The sequence below is a fragment of the Callionymus lyra genome, chromosome 7 (genome assembly GCF_982586985.1).
Source record: "Callionymus lyra chromosome 7, fCalLyr1.hap1.1, whole genome shotgun sequence".
NCBI classification, from domain to species: Eukaryota; Metazoa; Chordata; class Actinopteri; order Syngnathiformes; family Callionymidae; genus Callionymus; species Callionymus lyra.
The window spans coordinates 17,025,149-17,042,370 of NC_141824.1; the positions used below are offsets into that span (position 1 = coordinate 17,025,149).

General features: G+C 39.9%; 1 protein-coding gene across 4 annotated transcripts in view; it reads left to right on the plus strand.

The window, feature by feature from the left end:
* The window catches only part of tenm4 (teneurin transmembrane protein 4), a 180,782-nt gene that overhangs the window by 111,495 nt on the left and 52,065 nt on the right, over positions 1 to 17,222 (plus strand). For 3 of the 4 annotated variants that reach the window (XM_087795861.1, XM_087795862.1, XM_087795863.1), the window contains 3 exons: positions 6,406 to 6,591; positions 12,767 to 12,913; positions 13,837 to 14,056. In XM_087795861.1, coding sequence (XP_087651987.1) covers positions 6,406 to 6,591; positions 12,767 to 12,913; positions 13,837 to 14,056 — 553 coding nt within the window. Of the gene's footprint in view, positions 1 to 6,405; positions 6,592 to 7,994; positions 8,022 to 12,766; positions 12,914 to 13,836; positions 14,057 to 17,222 lie in introns of all 4 variants that reach the window. The other variant, XM_087795860.1, reaches the window with a different exon arrangement.

Below are 17,222 nucleotides of genomic sequence, written 5' to 3' on the forward strand. Positions count from 1 at the left end.
GCGGCATAACAATGTTCTCCACCGGTCGGGCGGAAGATTTAATTCCAGGAAAGATGCTCACCAGTCGCCCAAAAATTACGGTGAATTCGAGAGGGTCAGAGGAGGCTGACAGTTGTAGTCACGGCGACGCTGATTTGTGTCACGGCATCGGTGAACAGTTATTTTCCACTCTGAGAGTCACTCACGATGCGTATGATTTGAGATGTCATTTTTAGGGATTTGTTACTGACTTGCGCCACTTATTTTGACTCGGTTTTTTCCAACATACAGTAAATATATAGTTAGAATTTTAGTAATTAAAAAAAACAAGCATAAAACCTTATGCTTTTAAAAAATAAACAGATGGATAAGGGGAACAATAGCATTGAAAAAACCCTCAAATGCAAGATTATAGTGGTTTTTAACTGGTCTTGCTTAAGGACCCACCATCTATCTGTAATGACCCAATTCAAGAACAAACTTTATTTAAATACGTAAAAGGGAAAACAAGCTGTTATTGTAGATAAACATTAACAATAACATTGTAACTATATTATTATTATTATTATTATTCACAACACTTTTGAGTGATGCCGTTATATGGAACAATCACAGTTTTTCCTTTCTTAAAAAATAGTTAGATGACTTTTTTACGCTTAAAATTGTCATCACTGTTTTACAAGATGTAAAGTTATTTCAAATTAAAAGCATAACCTTTTCTAGCCTGTGAACCACTGAAGCATAAAAGTAGTAAAAAAAAACAAAAACGTATTGAGTGTCAAATCTGGACGGAACATTGTTGTTGAATTTGGTTGATTTACTTTTACTTAAAGAAATATCTGATCGAGCGGTAAAAGTGGTCGTAGTCAGCAGAAAAGTGGACTCATGGGTAATTACAAAACATGAAGACCAAATGTTTTTCTGACTTAAGTTCTACCTGCAAACAAATACTTGTGTGGGTCCGGTCCATTCAGGAAAGGATCCTCATAGGCCAGGGGTGGGCTAAATTAAATGTCCTCTGGGGCCACATTATATACTGTGACTGTTGTGAGGGGCCATCAATCCAAAGGAGAGGAGCCAAGAGCTACAATTTGACAGAAAAAATGATATGATATAATATGATGTCATTAATTTCGATGGGCAAGAAATCTTCATAAAAGTAAAAACAAAAACAATCAGAAACGAAACAAATATCTATATATATTTAAAGTTAATACAATAATAAACGCAATATTAAATTGTAAGCTGTCGGAAATATGTGGCCCTTGGGCCGCACTTTGCCCAGGTGTGTCTTAGTCTCTGGTTCTACTTCCTGTCACTCCCGTTATTAGCTAATTTTGTTTCAATGAGTTGGTTACATTTATGCTAACAAATTAGCCAAGTTAGTTCTAATAAATAAGCTAAATTTGTGCTGACGAATTAGCCAAGTTTGTGGCAATGAATTAGCAACATTTATGCGAATGCTTTAGCTAAATTTCTGCAAATGAATTGGCTACATTTGTGCTAACAAATTAGCCAAGTTTGTGCTAATGAATAAGTTACATTTGTGGTTACGAATCAGCCAAGTTTTTGCTAATGAATTAGCTACATTTGTGCTATCGAATTATCCAAGTTTGTGCTAATGAATTAGCCTAATTTGTGCTAACGAATTAGCCAAGTTTGTGCTAATGAATTAACTACATTTGTGCTAACGAATTAGTCAAGTTTGTGCTAATGAATTAGCTACATTTGTGCTAACGAATTAGCCAAGTTTGTGCTAATGAATTAGCTACATTTGTGCTAACAAATTAGCCAAGTTAGTTCTAATAAATTAGCCAAGTTAGTTCTAATAAATTAACTACATTTTTGCCAACGAATTAGCCAAGTTTGTGCTAATGAGTTAGCTACATTGGTGCTAACGAATTAGCCAAGTTAGTGCTAATAAATTAACTACATTTGTGCTAACGAATTAGCCAAGTTTGTGCTAATGAATTAGCAACATTTATGCGAATGGTTTAGCTCAATTTGTGCTAATGATTTGGCTTCATTTATGCTAACAAATTAGCCAAGTTAGTTACTTTGCCCAGGTGTGTCATAGGCTCTGGTTCTACTTCCTGTCACTCCCATTGACAGGAAGTATAAATGACTCAAAATATAGATTTAGGGTAGATAGTCGGTTGACTTAAATCGATTTGTTTTTGGTCGGACTACGATTCTCGCGGGGAGTCGTTAAGAAGCCCGGTGTTTATATTCCTGCCGCGGTGACCTATTAGGTAATCCCCGGGATTGCCAGGGAAATGGGCAGTTATTCTGAGCTCTGTAAACGATGATCATGAGTCGACTCTTTATCCGTCTTTATCCAGCTCATTGTGGACCGTCCTGTCGTCTAATGCGGGCGCTTAAGCTCGTCGCCGCCGCTCGCCGCGTCGTAACCTTGACGGGAGGGAGACTGAAAACCTTTAAAATTAATCTTTCGAGATTCTTTAATCTTCTTCCTCCTCGCCAACATGACTGACTCGTCTTCACGTGGGACTGGACGACCTGAGCAGCTGCCAGCACTGGTCGCCACACCAGCGTCCTCCGGTTTTTCTAGCTTGTGGCAGCTTCTGGAGCGTCCTGCCTCCCCGAGGAGAGTCTGTTTACTCGTCATCATTGTGCGAATGGTTAGTGGCGTCGTGGGGGGACGATAATGAGTGTCGGCCGCTCGACTGTCTTCATCGTGGGTTGTTGAGGCACACGGCCGGGTGTTGTAGAGTGTTAGTGTTCACGGTGAGTTGTGCTGTACATGATAAGATGTGTTTGTAGTATTTGTTTTATTATTTATTCATGATGTGATTATTGTACGTATCTTATCTCATAGTTTGTGCTAATGAATTAGCTACATTTTTGCGAAGGAATTTACCAAGTTTGTGCTAAAGATTACCTACATTTGTGTCAGCGAATTAGCCAAGTTTGTGCTAATGAATAAGCTACATTTGTGCTAACAAATTAGCCAAGTTTGTGATAATAAGTTACCTACATTTGCCCTAATGAATTAGCTAAGTTTGTGCTAATGAATTAGCTATATTTGTGCTAATGAATTAGCCAGGTTTGTGCTAATGAATTAGCTATATTTGTGCTAATGAATAAGCCAAGTTTGTGCTAATGAATTAGCTACATTTGTGCTAACAAACTGGTCAAATTTGTGCTAATGAATTACCTACATTTGTGTCAGCGAATTAGCCAAGTTTCAGCTAATGAATTAGCTATATTTGTGCTAACAAAATAGCCAAGTTTGTGCTAATGAATTAGCTACATTTGTGCTAACGAATTAGCCAAGTTTGTGCTAATGAATTAGCTACATTTGTGCTAACAAAATAGTCAAGTTTGTGCTAATGAATTACCTACATTTGTGTCAGCGAATTAGCCAAGTTTGTGCTAATGAATTAGCTACATTTGTGCTAACGAATTAGCCAAGTTTGTGCAAATTAATTAACTACATTTGTGCTAACAAATTAGCCAGGTTTGTGCTAATGAATTAGCTATATTTGTGCTAATGAATAAGCCAAGTTTGTGCTAATGAATTAGCTACATTTGTGCTAACAAACTGGTCAAATTTGTGCTAATGAATTACCTACATTTGTGTCAGCGAATTAGCCAAGTTAGTTCTAATAAATTAACTACATTTGTGCTAACGAATTAGCCAAGTTTGTGCTAATGAATTAGCAACATTTATGCGAATGGATTAGCTAAATGTGTGCTAATGAGTTAGCTTCATTTATGCTAACAAATTAGCCAATTTAGTTCTAATAAATTGGCTACATTTGTGCTAATGGATTAGGAAAGTTAACACGAACAAATGTGTCATGTCTCAACTGTTGTCATGCTAGCTCTGAAACAGCCGTTGTTATGTCACACATTTAAACAGCGGAGATGATTCAGAAACGCAGTGACTTCATAATTATTGACTGTAATTTGTCCAAAAGTTACTCGAGTATACGTACAATATTTGAAGATTAGGCTTTTTACATTTATCTATATAATTTAAATTTTATTTAAATTATATATATAATTAAATTAATTTGTAATCTAAAAACAAATGAGGTTATTTGTTTTGGCTTATTTTTTTTATTTAAAAACATTAGAAATCTTTCTGATCACATTAAGTTGTTAATTGCAAATATATATTTAGATACCTGTCAATATTACTTCCTTACTTACAGTTACAAACTTTAAAATCGAAATAAAAAATAACCATTTTTCAAATCTGGCTTACATTAAAAACTAATAGGTTGTATTTAATAATGACAAAAAAGGTGATTATTGGTGAACAGGATTTCAGATCTGTGTCCGACTGTCCCTGACCTCAGCTGCGTCCGTCTGTGACAGCGACGTAATCCGATGAAACCTCAGATTGAAAGTTTAACAAACAAGCCTCATTGGCGGTGAGTCATCATCATGTGACAAGAGTTCTGGTTCTGTGTTCCCACAGCTGGCGGGCTAAACACGCTCAAATTGAATTTGGGGCTAAATCGACACTGTAAAGGAGCTAATTGACTTATTAAAAGATTTTGCCTCCAGTTTGTGGCCCTCGGGGGCCAAAATCTGAAAGACTAATAATCCAAGAATGCGCATGCATTGTTCCCGCTAAGCCTCTTTTGTGAGGGGCTGGTTAATAAAGAGGGTTCTCTGAGTCTTTTCTAATCTTGGTGGCGTCTCTCATCCGTCCTCGGACACCTCGGAGTCCACCAGCCGTGCACGCTGGGTTTTTACTAATCACTTCCATTATGACAAAAAAGAAACATTTTTATTCCACTGAAGAAAAGAAACTACGGTGGCCCTGAAGTGCAACCCACGTAAAAAACATTATGATGATTTATTTTTTTCATTTTTCCAGTTAAGTAAGACTCTATATTTGCTAAAGTTTCTTGGTCAGTCAACAATGTTTTCTCTTCGCTCGATGAAGTTGTTACCACAGCTCATTTCTTTCCCCCGGAAAACCTGTGTTCTTTTTTTTTTTTTTTTTTTTTCCATTTCAATTTTGTCCACAGCGAAATGGTTTTTGTGTTTAGCACTTCAGGGCCCCGGAGAGAAATGGTAGAAAACCACGTCTTAAAAAAATACATTGGTAGAGACAAACATTTGACCACGGAAAAGACAACAGAGAAAACAAAACCTACAATAGTCAAATAGAGAACAAAGAGAAAAATAGGACAAGAAAATAGAGTAAAAGAGAGAAAAGTTTCAGCCACCTGCTTCTCTTTTGCATTATTGAGACATTTTGTGTTTGTATTTCTAATTTTTGCCATCATAAGAGCTTTTAGCCTCAAGGTCAACAAGCATCCAGTGATATTTTTCCTTCTTCTTTATTTAGTTCTTCAAGAAGAGCCTTTAAAGATCAACTAATGTGTTGATTTAAGTGTTTGTTGAATATATCTTGAACCTCTATTGTATCATCAGTATGTTTATGTTGGTTTACGTATGTTTATGTTTGTACAAAACTCTCTTTTCATTACATACATATATTTACAAAATGTGCTTAAGCTCCGCCTACTTACAACGCCTCAAGATGAACATTTGTTTACCGTAGCCACGCCCACTTTGATGTGATTGGTCAATGTTCACCGTACGTCATCAATCCTGGGAGTCTCCACCTCCAAGGGATTCTTTTTATAAACAAAGCGGGCCAGAGGAAGAGTGAAGCCATAATTAGGTCATAATTATTTTGTCTTATTTATTTATTTATCTTATTTTATTTTATCTTTAGACTTAGATTATATCATCTTGTTCTTTCTCTTTATTTCTCTTTGTTCTTATTTTATTTTGATTATTTTTTATGAAAAATTGCTGTATTTGCTGTGGATAATTTGAAAAAAAAAAAACAAGAGACCTCATGAGGGATCAATAAAGTTCTACCTACCTACCTACCTAATGGACTCCGCTCTCGTAACCTCTCGTTCGCTGAGATTTCAGAGGGGGGAGAACTTTATGAAGCAATAAGTTCAAAACATGGTCATGATGATAAACTTACTGCATCTTGAAGAGGAAGACTTTGAGTCAGGAGAGTTGCCCTTTAATAAGTAAACAAGTTTCACACATTATGGACAACGAAATACTGTAAAAAGACTTTTGACTCTTAATACATATGATTAAGTTTAAAAACTTGTTGACTTAAATGTAAAAAATCGCTCATAACAGGGACGTCACCAAGTTGAGGTGTCGTACGAGTTGAGGAATGTTTCGTGTGAAGAGGTTCTTGGGGTCTAAGGGAGTCAGAAGTCGTCCCCGTACTCTTTGTAACTTATCAGACTCGTATGTCACAAAAGGAGGTGCAAAAGGTAGCCGAGCGTGGACGCCGCTTCCTCGCACAATAACCACCGGCGTTTTGTCTCCTCGTCCTTTTTTTTTTCGCTCTCCCACCTCGTCCTACTAACTCCATTGTCCCTCCCTCCCTTGTGTCTCCCACAGAGATTTGTGCAGCCGACTGTGGGGGCCACGGCGTTTGCGTGTCGGGCTCCTGTCGCTGCGAGGACGGCTGGACGGGCCCCGGCTGCGACCAGAGGGCGTGTCACCCTCGCTGCACCGAGCACGGCACCTGCAAGGACGGGAAGTGTGAATGCAGCCCCGGCTGGAACGGAGAGCATTGCACTATAGGTGGGATGAAGGTTTTGGGTGAGGGGGTTGTGTGTGTGTTGGGGGGCCCCCAAAAGCTGTCCGTCTGCCTGCTGATGTATGACGGCTGTGACGAGTCCGGAGAAGGGGAAGCATGCTTAATTGAATTTGTGCAAGTCGGTAAAGCATGAGCGGGTTTTTTTTCCTGGAGGATCTGAGCCCTTCATGCATTTTAATGTGGGAATGTTGCTAAGGTGTCCTTTCTTTAACTCCATCCTCTTCCTCATCCCTTTCTTTCTTCCTCTTTTTGTTCAACAAGTGAGTGCGAGTCAGACTCAACACCATCTCTCACCAGCGACTTCCTTTTTCCCCTCAAGTCCCACCGCTTGATGGAAAACTTCCTCCGGCCCGACGTGTTTTTTTTACGGGCTCGCGCCCAAACAAACGACAATAGGGAAAAAAAAGAATGGATAGCGATCGTGGAAAAAATGAGTGACTGTAGAAAATAAAAAAAAAGAAGACATCGATAAGCGAAAACGATTCACCATAGAACAGATAAATCTACTGCAGAAACTAGTGTCTGACGGAGCAGACAAAACAAGAAAATAGAGTGACAATAAATAACTTTTCTTAAAGTAAAGTTTTATATTTTTGTTTGTTTTTTCACGTTTTTTTGCAAAAGTCCTGATTCTCCTCCAGTGTTATGGCTAGCGTAGCATCCCGCTAGCTTCGATGTTAGCGGCTATTAGCATGTGCTCGGGTTGGCTAGATTTTACCTGCTAGCGATGCTTCTTTTCTCACGTCTTACTTACTTTTTTACGTCTTTACTTTCATTTTCATCTTGTTCGTTATCGAGATATGAGTTCAATTTGACTTGTAAATGAGGTCAAAGAGCCATTAGCCTCCGCTCACCCAAAATCTGGAAAGGTCACGATGAGGTTGCGGTTATGTGTCGATATCCCGCCCTCCCATCCCCCCCTCTTACTGTACGGCCCGGAAGCCCCTGGACTGAATGTTTTATATCATGTCCATACATCATTGATGCGACTCTTACGACGGCCATATTGAAGCTCGCTCTCCCCCCCGTGTCGTCCATTACGGAGCAAAAGATCCTAAATCAACGTTTCGTGACGAGAGGTCCGTCTGTGGGGTCGCCGGGTCTCGTCTAGGGGCCTCGACACAATCACCTAGATCTACTGCTCTTTAACTGGGACCAGTTGGAAATGTTCTTCCCCTCACTTTCTGTTTCTGTGACCTCCCTCCCCCACTCCCGCCTCCCCCAAAGTCTTCCCCCCTCATCCTGTGGGCTGGTGTTGTGTTGCTCGAACTGCATGAGTGCCTCGTCGACTGCGCTTCTTTCTTTTTCGCCCTGTAAACTAACGCCGCTGCTGTCCTTGTCGTGGAACTTGTTCCTCCTTTACATGTCCTGTCTTTTATCTCCCAAGCTCACTATCTGGATAAGGTAGTGAAAGGTACGGCATTTCCTTCCTTCTCTCTCCTCCCATCGCGCCCCCCGTCCCCAACATCCGTCACCGGCCCGACATTCCCACCTTCACGACTGACGCCTCTCTTGTGGCCGCGCCCGCCTCACCATCAACGTTTTTTTTTCACCACCTTCACTTAGCACCTCTCACTCCTGTCTCTGCTTTGTTGTCCATGTCCTCGTAAACCATCGCCGGACCTAGAGGTCAGACAGAGTCTTACTCGCGGTCCTCCTGCTGAAGTTTTCAGTGTCGAAAAGCTGCGTAATGGTGTTTGCTCACAAAAAAGGGTCTTATATCGGAGTCAAAAAGGCGGATGTAACTTACGGATGTAAACACAAAACGTTGCCAAGTTTATTTTATTTCTCTTTTTGTTGAATTTTCTCTCTCCTTAAATTTCTTCTTTACGAGTTAAAGTAAAATTTCCGTTTTTTCCACAGTTTGTTAACCCTTGTATTTTATCTCAGGGTCAAGGTGACCCATAGGTACATAGACAGATGTGTTTGTGGTATCCCCTGTCAACAGCCTCCACCACTGCAGTTGTATTTTATGAAAACCAGGGAGGTCTTTCACCGTAACCCAGATACAACACAAAGTATACCACAAACACATTTGTTCAAGGCTTTGGGTCACCTTGACCCTGAGATAACGCAAGGGATACCACAAACACATTTGTTTGGAGCCTTCAGGTAACCTTCACCCAGAGACAACACAAGGGATACCACAAACACATTTGTTTGGGGCCTTCGGGTCACCTTGACCCAGAGACAACACAAGGGATACCACAAACACATTTGTTTTCAGGGCTTCGGGTCACCTTGACCCTGAGATAACACAAGGATTACCACAAACACATTTGTTTTTAGGGCTAAGGGTCACCTTGACCCTGAGATAATGCAAGGGTTAAGGGTTATTTTATTGGAACACATTTTAACATCTAATCTTCAGGTTAGAATAATACTATCATCGTGAATACACAGTATCATGTATGTAACAAGATTATAAGAAACAAATATGTTTTTACTTTCGCAGAAGTGTGTGTTTGTCAATGACTTCAAAGTGATTGATGAAGAATTCCTAACTCAAAATACAACGTTTAGTTTAACCCTTGTGTTATCTCAGGGTTAGAGTGACCTGGAGGCCTGAAAAAAATGTGTGTGTGGTATCCCTTGTGTTGTGTCTGGGTCCCTGGCTTCCTTAAATACATATGAAGCGGTGGAGGTCGTTACAATCGAGACCCAGAGACAACACACTGGTAATTTGTATTCTTATTTTCGGGACTCTGGGTCACCTTGACCCAGAGATAACACAAGGGTTAAACCTGAATCAAATGCACTTCTCCGATCCAAGTTTGATGGTGAAAACTCTCAACACAGTAGCTGACCTCATCTCGGGGTATTTATGTGTTTTAATACATGTAAAACTACGATTATAAAACCAAATTCCCTGAGATTTACTCATCTTTGGTGTCGACACACAAAGGTAAGAAAACCATACAAAGCTTCCTCCGGAGCTTACATTCACGAGGACCTCCTGGATGTAGTTCCTAGTTCCTGCTGTGTAAACGAACACGAAGAAAGTTTAGTCCAGGTTCTCAGTATTAAAAGAGTTCATACAGAGAAAAAAAAGAAAAGCTTTCATCTTGGATTAGTCAGTTCCAAGCGTGGATGTAGTTAAACAGGTGCAAGTGTGTTAATGAGTTCTGAGGGAGTGGAGCTCGGAGCCGCAACAGTGCCGGGTCACTAATTGAAAGGGTTCACGGTCCGACGGTCCGCGGTGAGTCGGCTCTTGATGCATCCGCTTTCAATGGAGCGCCTGGCGGGAGAGCGGCCCACATGAAGGGAGTCTTTGGAGCCCTTTTTCGGGCTCTTTCATGAGCAGTTTTTTTCGGCAGTACCGGTGGATCTCAGCGGGGGGGGGGGGTGCTGGATTTAAATCCGACTACCAATTAAAGTGATCCACCGGCAACACAGTCGTGAGGACTCACCGACAGACTTCAGTGTTTTCTCTTTGCTGGAATAAAATCAATCTCGGAGCCGACCAGCAGGAAAAAGGAAGCGACTTCCTGTGTCCACCGCTGGATCCAGAACAAGTGTGTGCTACTCGTCCCCTTGGCCTCCTTTCTGTGTCTACACACAACTGCACACACCTGTCACCACTGACTCATCCAGGTCAGGCCCCCTGGTCAGACTTCTTCCCTCGTACCCTTGAGCAACCGCACACTCACCTGCGTTTGTGTTACGGTACCTCGGCGGATACAAAAGATTTTCCATATTTATTAGGACATTTTTTTGCAGTCGGACAAGACTTTCTATTTGTGTCATAGATTCACAAACAAATTCAGCTCAGCGCAGTACGGCGGGAGAGGAAGTGGAGCATAGTTACAAAATAAAAGCTTCCAGTTACTCTTAAAATAAAATAAAAAACGCTCATCATACTTTTCTTTAAGCAGTTCTAGATTTGTTCTGTCTCTGTACACAATTTAATGAAAGAAATATCAACCCTACGAATTTTGAAAATTCTGTGAATATTTTAGATCAAACGCAACATTCATGTACTGCAACACGCGCACAAAGCAAGAGAATGCAACCAAAACAAATGGATTGAAATGTTGGGCAACTTTACTACGACTGAAACCACAAACTAATTTGTTTACGGGGCTTCGGGTCACCTTGACCCTGAGATAACACAAGGGATACCACAAATACATTTGTTTTCGGGGCTTCTGGTCACCATGACCCTGAAATAATGCAAGGGTTAAGACAGATATTTCATATTTTAGCGCAGTTTAATGTCGAACCACCATGTTGTCCATCTTGAGAGTGAACCAGTGTCAGGAAGACCCAACGTTATTTTATTGGAACACATTTTAACATCTAATCTTCAGTTTAGAATAATACTATCATCGTGAATACACAGTATCATGTATGTAGAGATAATAAGAGATATTTACTTGCGACAAATATGTTTTTACTTACTTAGAAGTGTGTGTTTGTCAATGACTTCAACAAAGTAATTGAAATGTTGGGCAACTTTAGTACGACTGAAACGTACACATAATGCAAGTAACTGCTAACAATTTTAACTAAAAGTAACAGTTACGCAACCAAAATAAAACTGCAACACAACTGTAACGTAAACACAAAGGAACCACAATAATCGGAAACTGTGCTGAAAACTGCAGTATCTTCCTCATCCAGGCCCGTCTAGTATTCCCTGACTCTACGTAGCTCCCAGAATGAATCCACTATCTATTTCTGGAAGAATCCCCGAGCTGGTGCAGGGGCGCCCCCTACCCCTGGATAAGGCATCCCCCCCTCTTTCATCTTGCCGCTTCAGAAGCCGCTGCTGCATTCCCGTCTCACCTCCTCTCCGTCTAATCCTGTTTCCAACAGGAAACAGGATTAGACATCCACGATACAAATCCGATGTACTCGTTTCTCTCTTTAGCGCCTCCTAATGACTGAACACCTTCTGATGGTTTTATCGAGTTCCAAACTGAACGGGAGGATGAATCACCGGAGGAGCAGCAGTCGTCGTCTCTGCACCGTTTTTTCCACGACTGATAACCGAGTTAGAACGTCTGGCCACAGCAGCAGGCGCTCATCACCCGAAGGCTAATCCGCGCTAACGACTGCATATCGATCCGGGAAGATCCCGCTCGTCTCGATTTGACTGTCGAGGATTATGAGGAGCTTCACAATAAGTGCATCAAGTCAATCAACTGTGGTTCTGGGTCGGTCGCTGGGGGTCATGGGTGAACTCTACTGGGAGGGTTTGTGGGTCCAGGGTGACGTCTTGCTGTCAACCCACTAGATCTACTGTGATCCGCAGTAACCTCTTCCTCCCGGGTTTCCCCATAGTCTAGAATACAAAGACTTATCCTGAGCCACAACTCAATGAGTTTGTCATCGTATGTTCACGAAACTTCAAACTTAAAGCATATTTACTGATTGTAGCCATTAGTGCTCCAGTGTTGTTATAGGTTATTTAAAGCAATAGTTCACCCCAAACTTTTCTACTCACCCTCATGTCGATTTAAGGGTTGGGATTATTTTCAGAGACAAAAGTGTGTGTTCGTTTAAACCAAGCAAGTTGTCGTCGTCTTTATATTCGTCCAAAAAGTTTAAACTTTTACCTCTTTGGTGCTCGTCTGTTCGGCGGCCATCTTGTATTGAAGCATCCACATGAGGAATTGTTCCAGAAAAATCTTAAATAAATCTACATTTCAAGATCGTTTGTAGCATTACATTTAAAGAATAACAAGAGATACAGACAGGAAGTACTCGGGGAAATATTGCGAGTGCTTCCAGAGTATATACAGTATACACTGGAAGCACTCGCAATATTTACCTTTAGCACTTTCTGTCATTCGCTACATTAAAATGAACATACATTTTCGTCTATAACTCTAAAAAAGAACGGATTACTCTGAAAATAATCCCAACCCTTAGTCGACATGAGGGTGAGTAGAAAATGAGTAAAGTTTGAATTTTAAGTGAACTATCGCTTTAAACTTATGTAGTTTTAAATGTGAGGACGAGTCATCTTGTTCCACTGAACCATCAGTCTGATGTGACTCTTCACTCCATCCAAAGTCGCACACACACACACACAACAACACACACACCCCCCCACACACACACACACACACACACACACACACCACTGACAAGTCGTCTCCTTCAGCATCTGCTCGTGGCTACAATGACGACCGTCTTCCGTCTGTCCCACAGAGGGCTGCCCCGGCCTGTGCAACGGCAACGGGCGCTGCACTCTTGGCAACAACGGCTGGTACTGCGTGTGTCAGGTGGGCTGGAGGGGCAACGGCTGCGACACCTCCATGGAGACGGCGTGCGGCGACGTGAAGGACAACGACGGAGGTGAGATCTCTCAGATGATGTTGGTGGGTGAGAGCTAATCGTTAGCTTGTTAGCTAACAGGTAAGTAAGTAAGTAATTTTTATTTGTACAGCGCTTTTCCAGACCAGGGTCACAAAGCGCTTAAACAATCAAAACAATATTCAATAAAGTATATATTTTAAAGATAAAGATAAAACTGATAACACAAAAGGAGTTCCAGAAAAGCTCAGGGGAAAACTTGAACAAATAATAACGTCTTAAGATGTTTCTTAAAGGAGTCAGTAGATCATCAAACACAGAGAGAGAGGAAGATCGTTCCAAAGCTTAGGAGCAACAGTCTGGAAGGATTTCTCTCCTCTGGTTCGGAAGCGTGTTCAGGAACCATCAGTAGATTCTGATCCACAGACCTCAGAGCCCGAGCTGGGGTGTAAGGCTGGATCAGATCACTGATATAAGGAGGAGCCTGACCATGAATAGATCTTAAAGTAAGAACCAGAATTTTAAAGTTGATCCTGAAAGAAACTGGAAGCCAGTGAAGAGTTTTAAGGATCGGAGAAATGTAAGTTCTTCTACTAGAGAAGGTCAGAATTCTCGCTGCAGAGTTCTGAATCAACTGCAGGCGAGACAGATCCTTCTTGTTAAGACATGAAAACAAACTGTTACAATAGTTCAGGCGAGAAGACACAAACGCATGGATTACAAGATCCAGATTCTCAGTTGAAGGAAACAGTTTCTGGTCAGTTTCCTGCAGTGTTGAACAAGAGACATGTCTTTATCAAATACAACACCCAGGTCTCTCAGGCTCAGTTTGACAGACTGACTTAAGTTAAGTTAAGTTAGTGTTAGTATTGATGCTCCTGTTGTAACTGGACAAGAACCTGAAGAACATTATCAGGAACCATCTTAAAGGGGTGTCTTCAGTGATGTCATGTCTCTCCTCTCAGACGGTCTGGTGGACTGCATGGACCCGGACTGCTGCCTCCAGTCCGCCTGCCACACCACGTCCCTGTGCGTGGGCTCCCCGGACCCACTGGACATCATCCAGGAGACACACGCGTCCTCCTCCAAGGCCAACCTGCGGACCTTCTACGAGCGGGTCCGCTTCCTGGTGGGCCGCGAGAGCACCCACGTGGTCCGGGCCGCCAACAACCCCTTCGACGGCAGGTGAGTAACGGGGGCTCCATCTTCACGTCTTTCACGCTCCAGCCTTCACTGGTGAACGCTCGGGCGGTGAGTTCGCTGTGTCGGGTGTTTTAATTGGCTCATTAACGGCGGGTGGGGTGACGGTTGGGGGTTTTAATGTCGACCACGCTCGGCCGCGCTCTCGCTCGCTCTCGTCACTTTGATCCGGTCTGAAGGTATGACAGCCTCGGCAGGCGCCGAGTGACTTTCAATATTAACGCTGATGTCGCGAGACGTGAATAAATAAATCAGACTTTCGCTGGTGTTTGAACCACTTAGGTAAAGCACATGCGCTTTAATGGGTCTGGCTGATTAAAATAACATCTCATTACAGGAAGCCATCAATTATGAAAAATGCAGCCCGAGTTTAACATCCCTGCGGCGGCCATTTTACACATTCGTTAATTAATGACCATTTTCATGTCGCTGGAAAAAAACAAGGAAGTTAAACTGCCGGACTCCGGCGGGTTCTTGATGACGTATTTTTGATGTTCAAAACACATTTTCCTATTTCTGTTTCTGCGGCTGGTTAATATGACGTGAGACGAATACGTTTTTATCCAAAATATATGACTTTTATTTAAACAATTCTAAAGGACAACGATCAAGAAGACAAAATAGAATAAATAAAATCATCTTGGAGACAAAAAAGGTCTAAAAATGTAATTTTTAAAAAAAATAATTGATGCAAAAAGATTAAGAGTGGAAAACAGAAGAAAAACTGTCTTACAAATAATTATTTTTATTTAGAAAATCTTGATGGAAGACTAGAAAAAAGGCATTACTGTAAAAAAAAACAACAGTTTTAACAAAATGTTAATACAGTGATGGTCTTGTGAAGCTTCATGAAGCAGTGTCATGTTGTTTAGAGGTCAGTAGGTGGCGCCGTCAGTGTACAAATTATGTGATGTTTCATTAGAACAGTTGTTCAAAACAAAAGAAAATAGTGCAGAGACCGCCATCTAGTGGACTCTGAAGATAATGACACTGCTTCATGAAGCTTCATCAGACCATCACTAGTATATTCAAGAGTACTATGAGTATTCTTTTTTTTATACTCAAATTGAGGTACTGACCTGAAGTTTACTTTTGACATACCTAAGTTAATACAAGGATATTCAAGGGTATTATGAGTAAACTTGTTTTTATACTCAAATTGAGGTAGTAAACTCAAAGTTAACTTTTGACATCCCCTTAGCAAAAAGTAATCTATTTAAAAGTAATATGAGTGTACTTATGTTATACTGAAATTAAAACACTAAACTTGAAGTTTACTTTTGACATTCCTTAGCTAAAATATCCATATTCACTAGTACTATGAATATTCTTATTTTTTAATAAAATGGAATTAGTATACTTACAAGTTTACTTTTGAAATACTTAGACGAATACGTTTTTATCCAAAATATATGACTTTTATTTATACAATTCTAAAGAAGGGCAAAGCTCAAGAAGTAAAAATAGAATAAATAAAATCATTTTGGAGACAAAAAAGGTCTAAAAATGTAGTGTTTTTTTTAACAAGAATTGATGCAAAAAGATTAAGAGGGGAAAAAAGAAGAAAAACTGTCTTACAAATAATTATTTTTATTTATAAAATCTTGATGTAAGACTAGAAAAAAAAGACATTACTGTCAAAAAAAATACTAGATGATAAGAGAATAAAAGTTCTAGACTGGATAAGAAAAACAAATAAATGAGAATACTTGGAAAAAACAAACAATTGTGGTCGTAGTTCAACATAAAAAAGATTCAAATGCAGACAGACGTCTCCTGACGATCCTCCAGAAACATCATGGCTTCTCCCCCGATGTGTCGTCACATCCCTGAAGTCTCGGTCGTCGCCTCCTCTTTCCTTTCATCTCTGATCTCTTGCGTATGAAAGTCCCTTCGCATCATCGCAACTTCGCCGACACAAAGAGTGGCTTCTGCTCTCCGGCGGTCGACTTCAAACGTCACCGACAATCAAATTCTTATTTCACTAATTTTCGTTTTTTCCACGAAAGCTCAAGGTCGCGGGAGTCTTCGTTTCTTCCAGACGAGAAAATCCAATACGTTTCGGCCGCGACGACTTACGACCTGAGCAGACGATGAAGCGTTTCATGTGTTAAATGTTTGTGTAAAAACAAAATACAATAACCTTTGAAACTCAAAAACCTTCAGAGAATGAAAGATGAATTTTTCAGAGTAAAATAAGTACAACTGACAATATGTAAGATAAATGCTTAGTTTGAGGGAAAGAAGTACCTTTTAAAATATATTGCAAAATTGAAAATCACAAATAAAGATAGACTAATACAATAAGTAGACAATAAATGAAAAAAAAAAAATTAAATAAATGAAATACATTTCATCTTGTTGAGTATATTTAGAAAAAAAAAGAAAATGCATCTTTTTTTTTAAAAAAAACTTTATTTATTGATCAACTCACAAGTATATTCAAGTGTATTATGAGTATATTCTTTTTATACTCAAATTGAAGTAGTAAACCCAAAGTTAACTTTTGACATCCCTTTAGCAAAAAGTAGTATATTTAAAAGTAATTTGAGTGTACTTATGTTATTCTGAAATTGAAGTACATTACTTAGCAAAACTAAATATATAATATTCTTATTTCTACTAAAATTGAATAAGTATTAGTAGTCATTGTAAGAAACTCACATTTACTTTGAGGTATTACCCCTCTTTTAAATCTACATGTATTTATAGCAAATAGTATACTATATGTGCTCATTTGCAAATACCTTTATGTACCTTAAAGACATACTTTACACACACAAAATAAACAATTTAACCTTAAGAAAGTACTTAAATACTTAAAATATTTACATAAATAATTTAACAGATGAACATGCCAAACATCCCACCTGAGAAGAAATATATTCAAACGTAGAAACACTTATTTAAAATAGGAAATCAACTCATAAATAAACAAAATACATTTTAAAAAGCATTCGTTTAAGAAATTAAAGATAAATCTAAGATTAAAATAATTATGTAAAACTCTAAATAAACTGGAATATTAATAATCAACACAAACAGAGTTGACAGAAAGAAAATATGATTTATTGATCTCCTCACTAGGATTTCTGGTGTGTTCCGGAAGCGCCTGACAGGAGCGTGGAAGTGTCTCGCTCCATAAATAAGT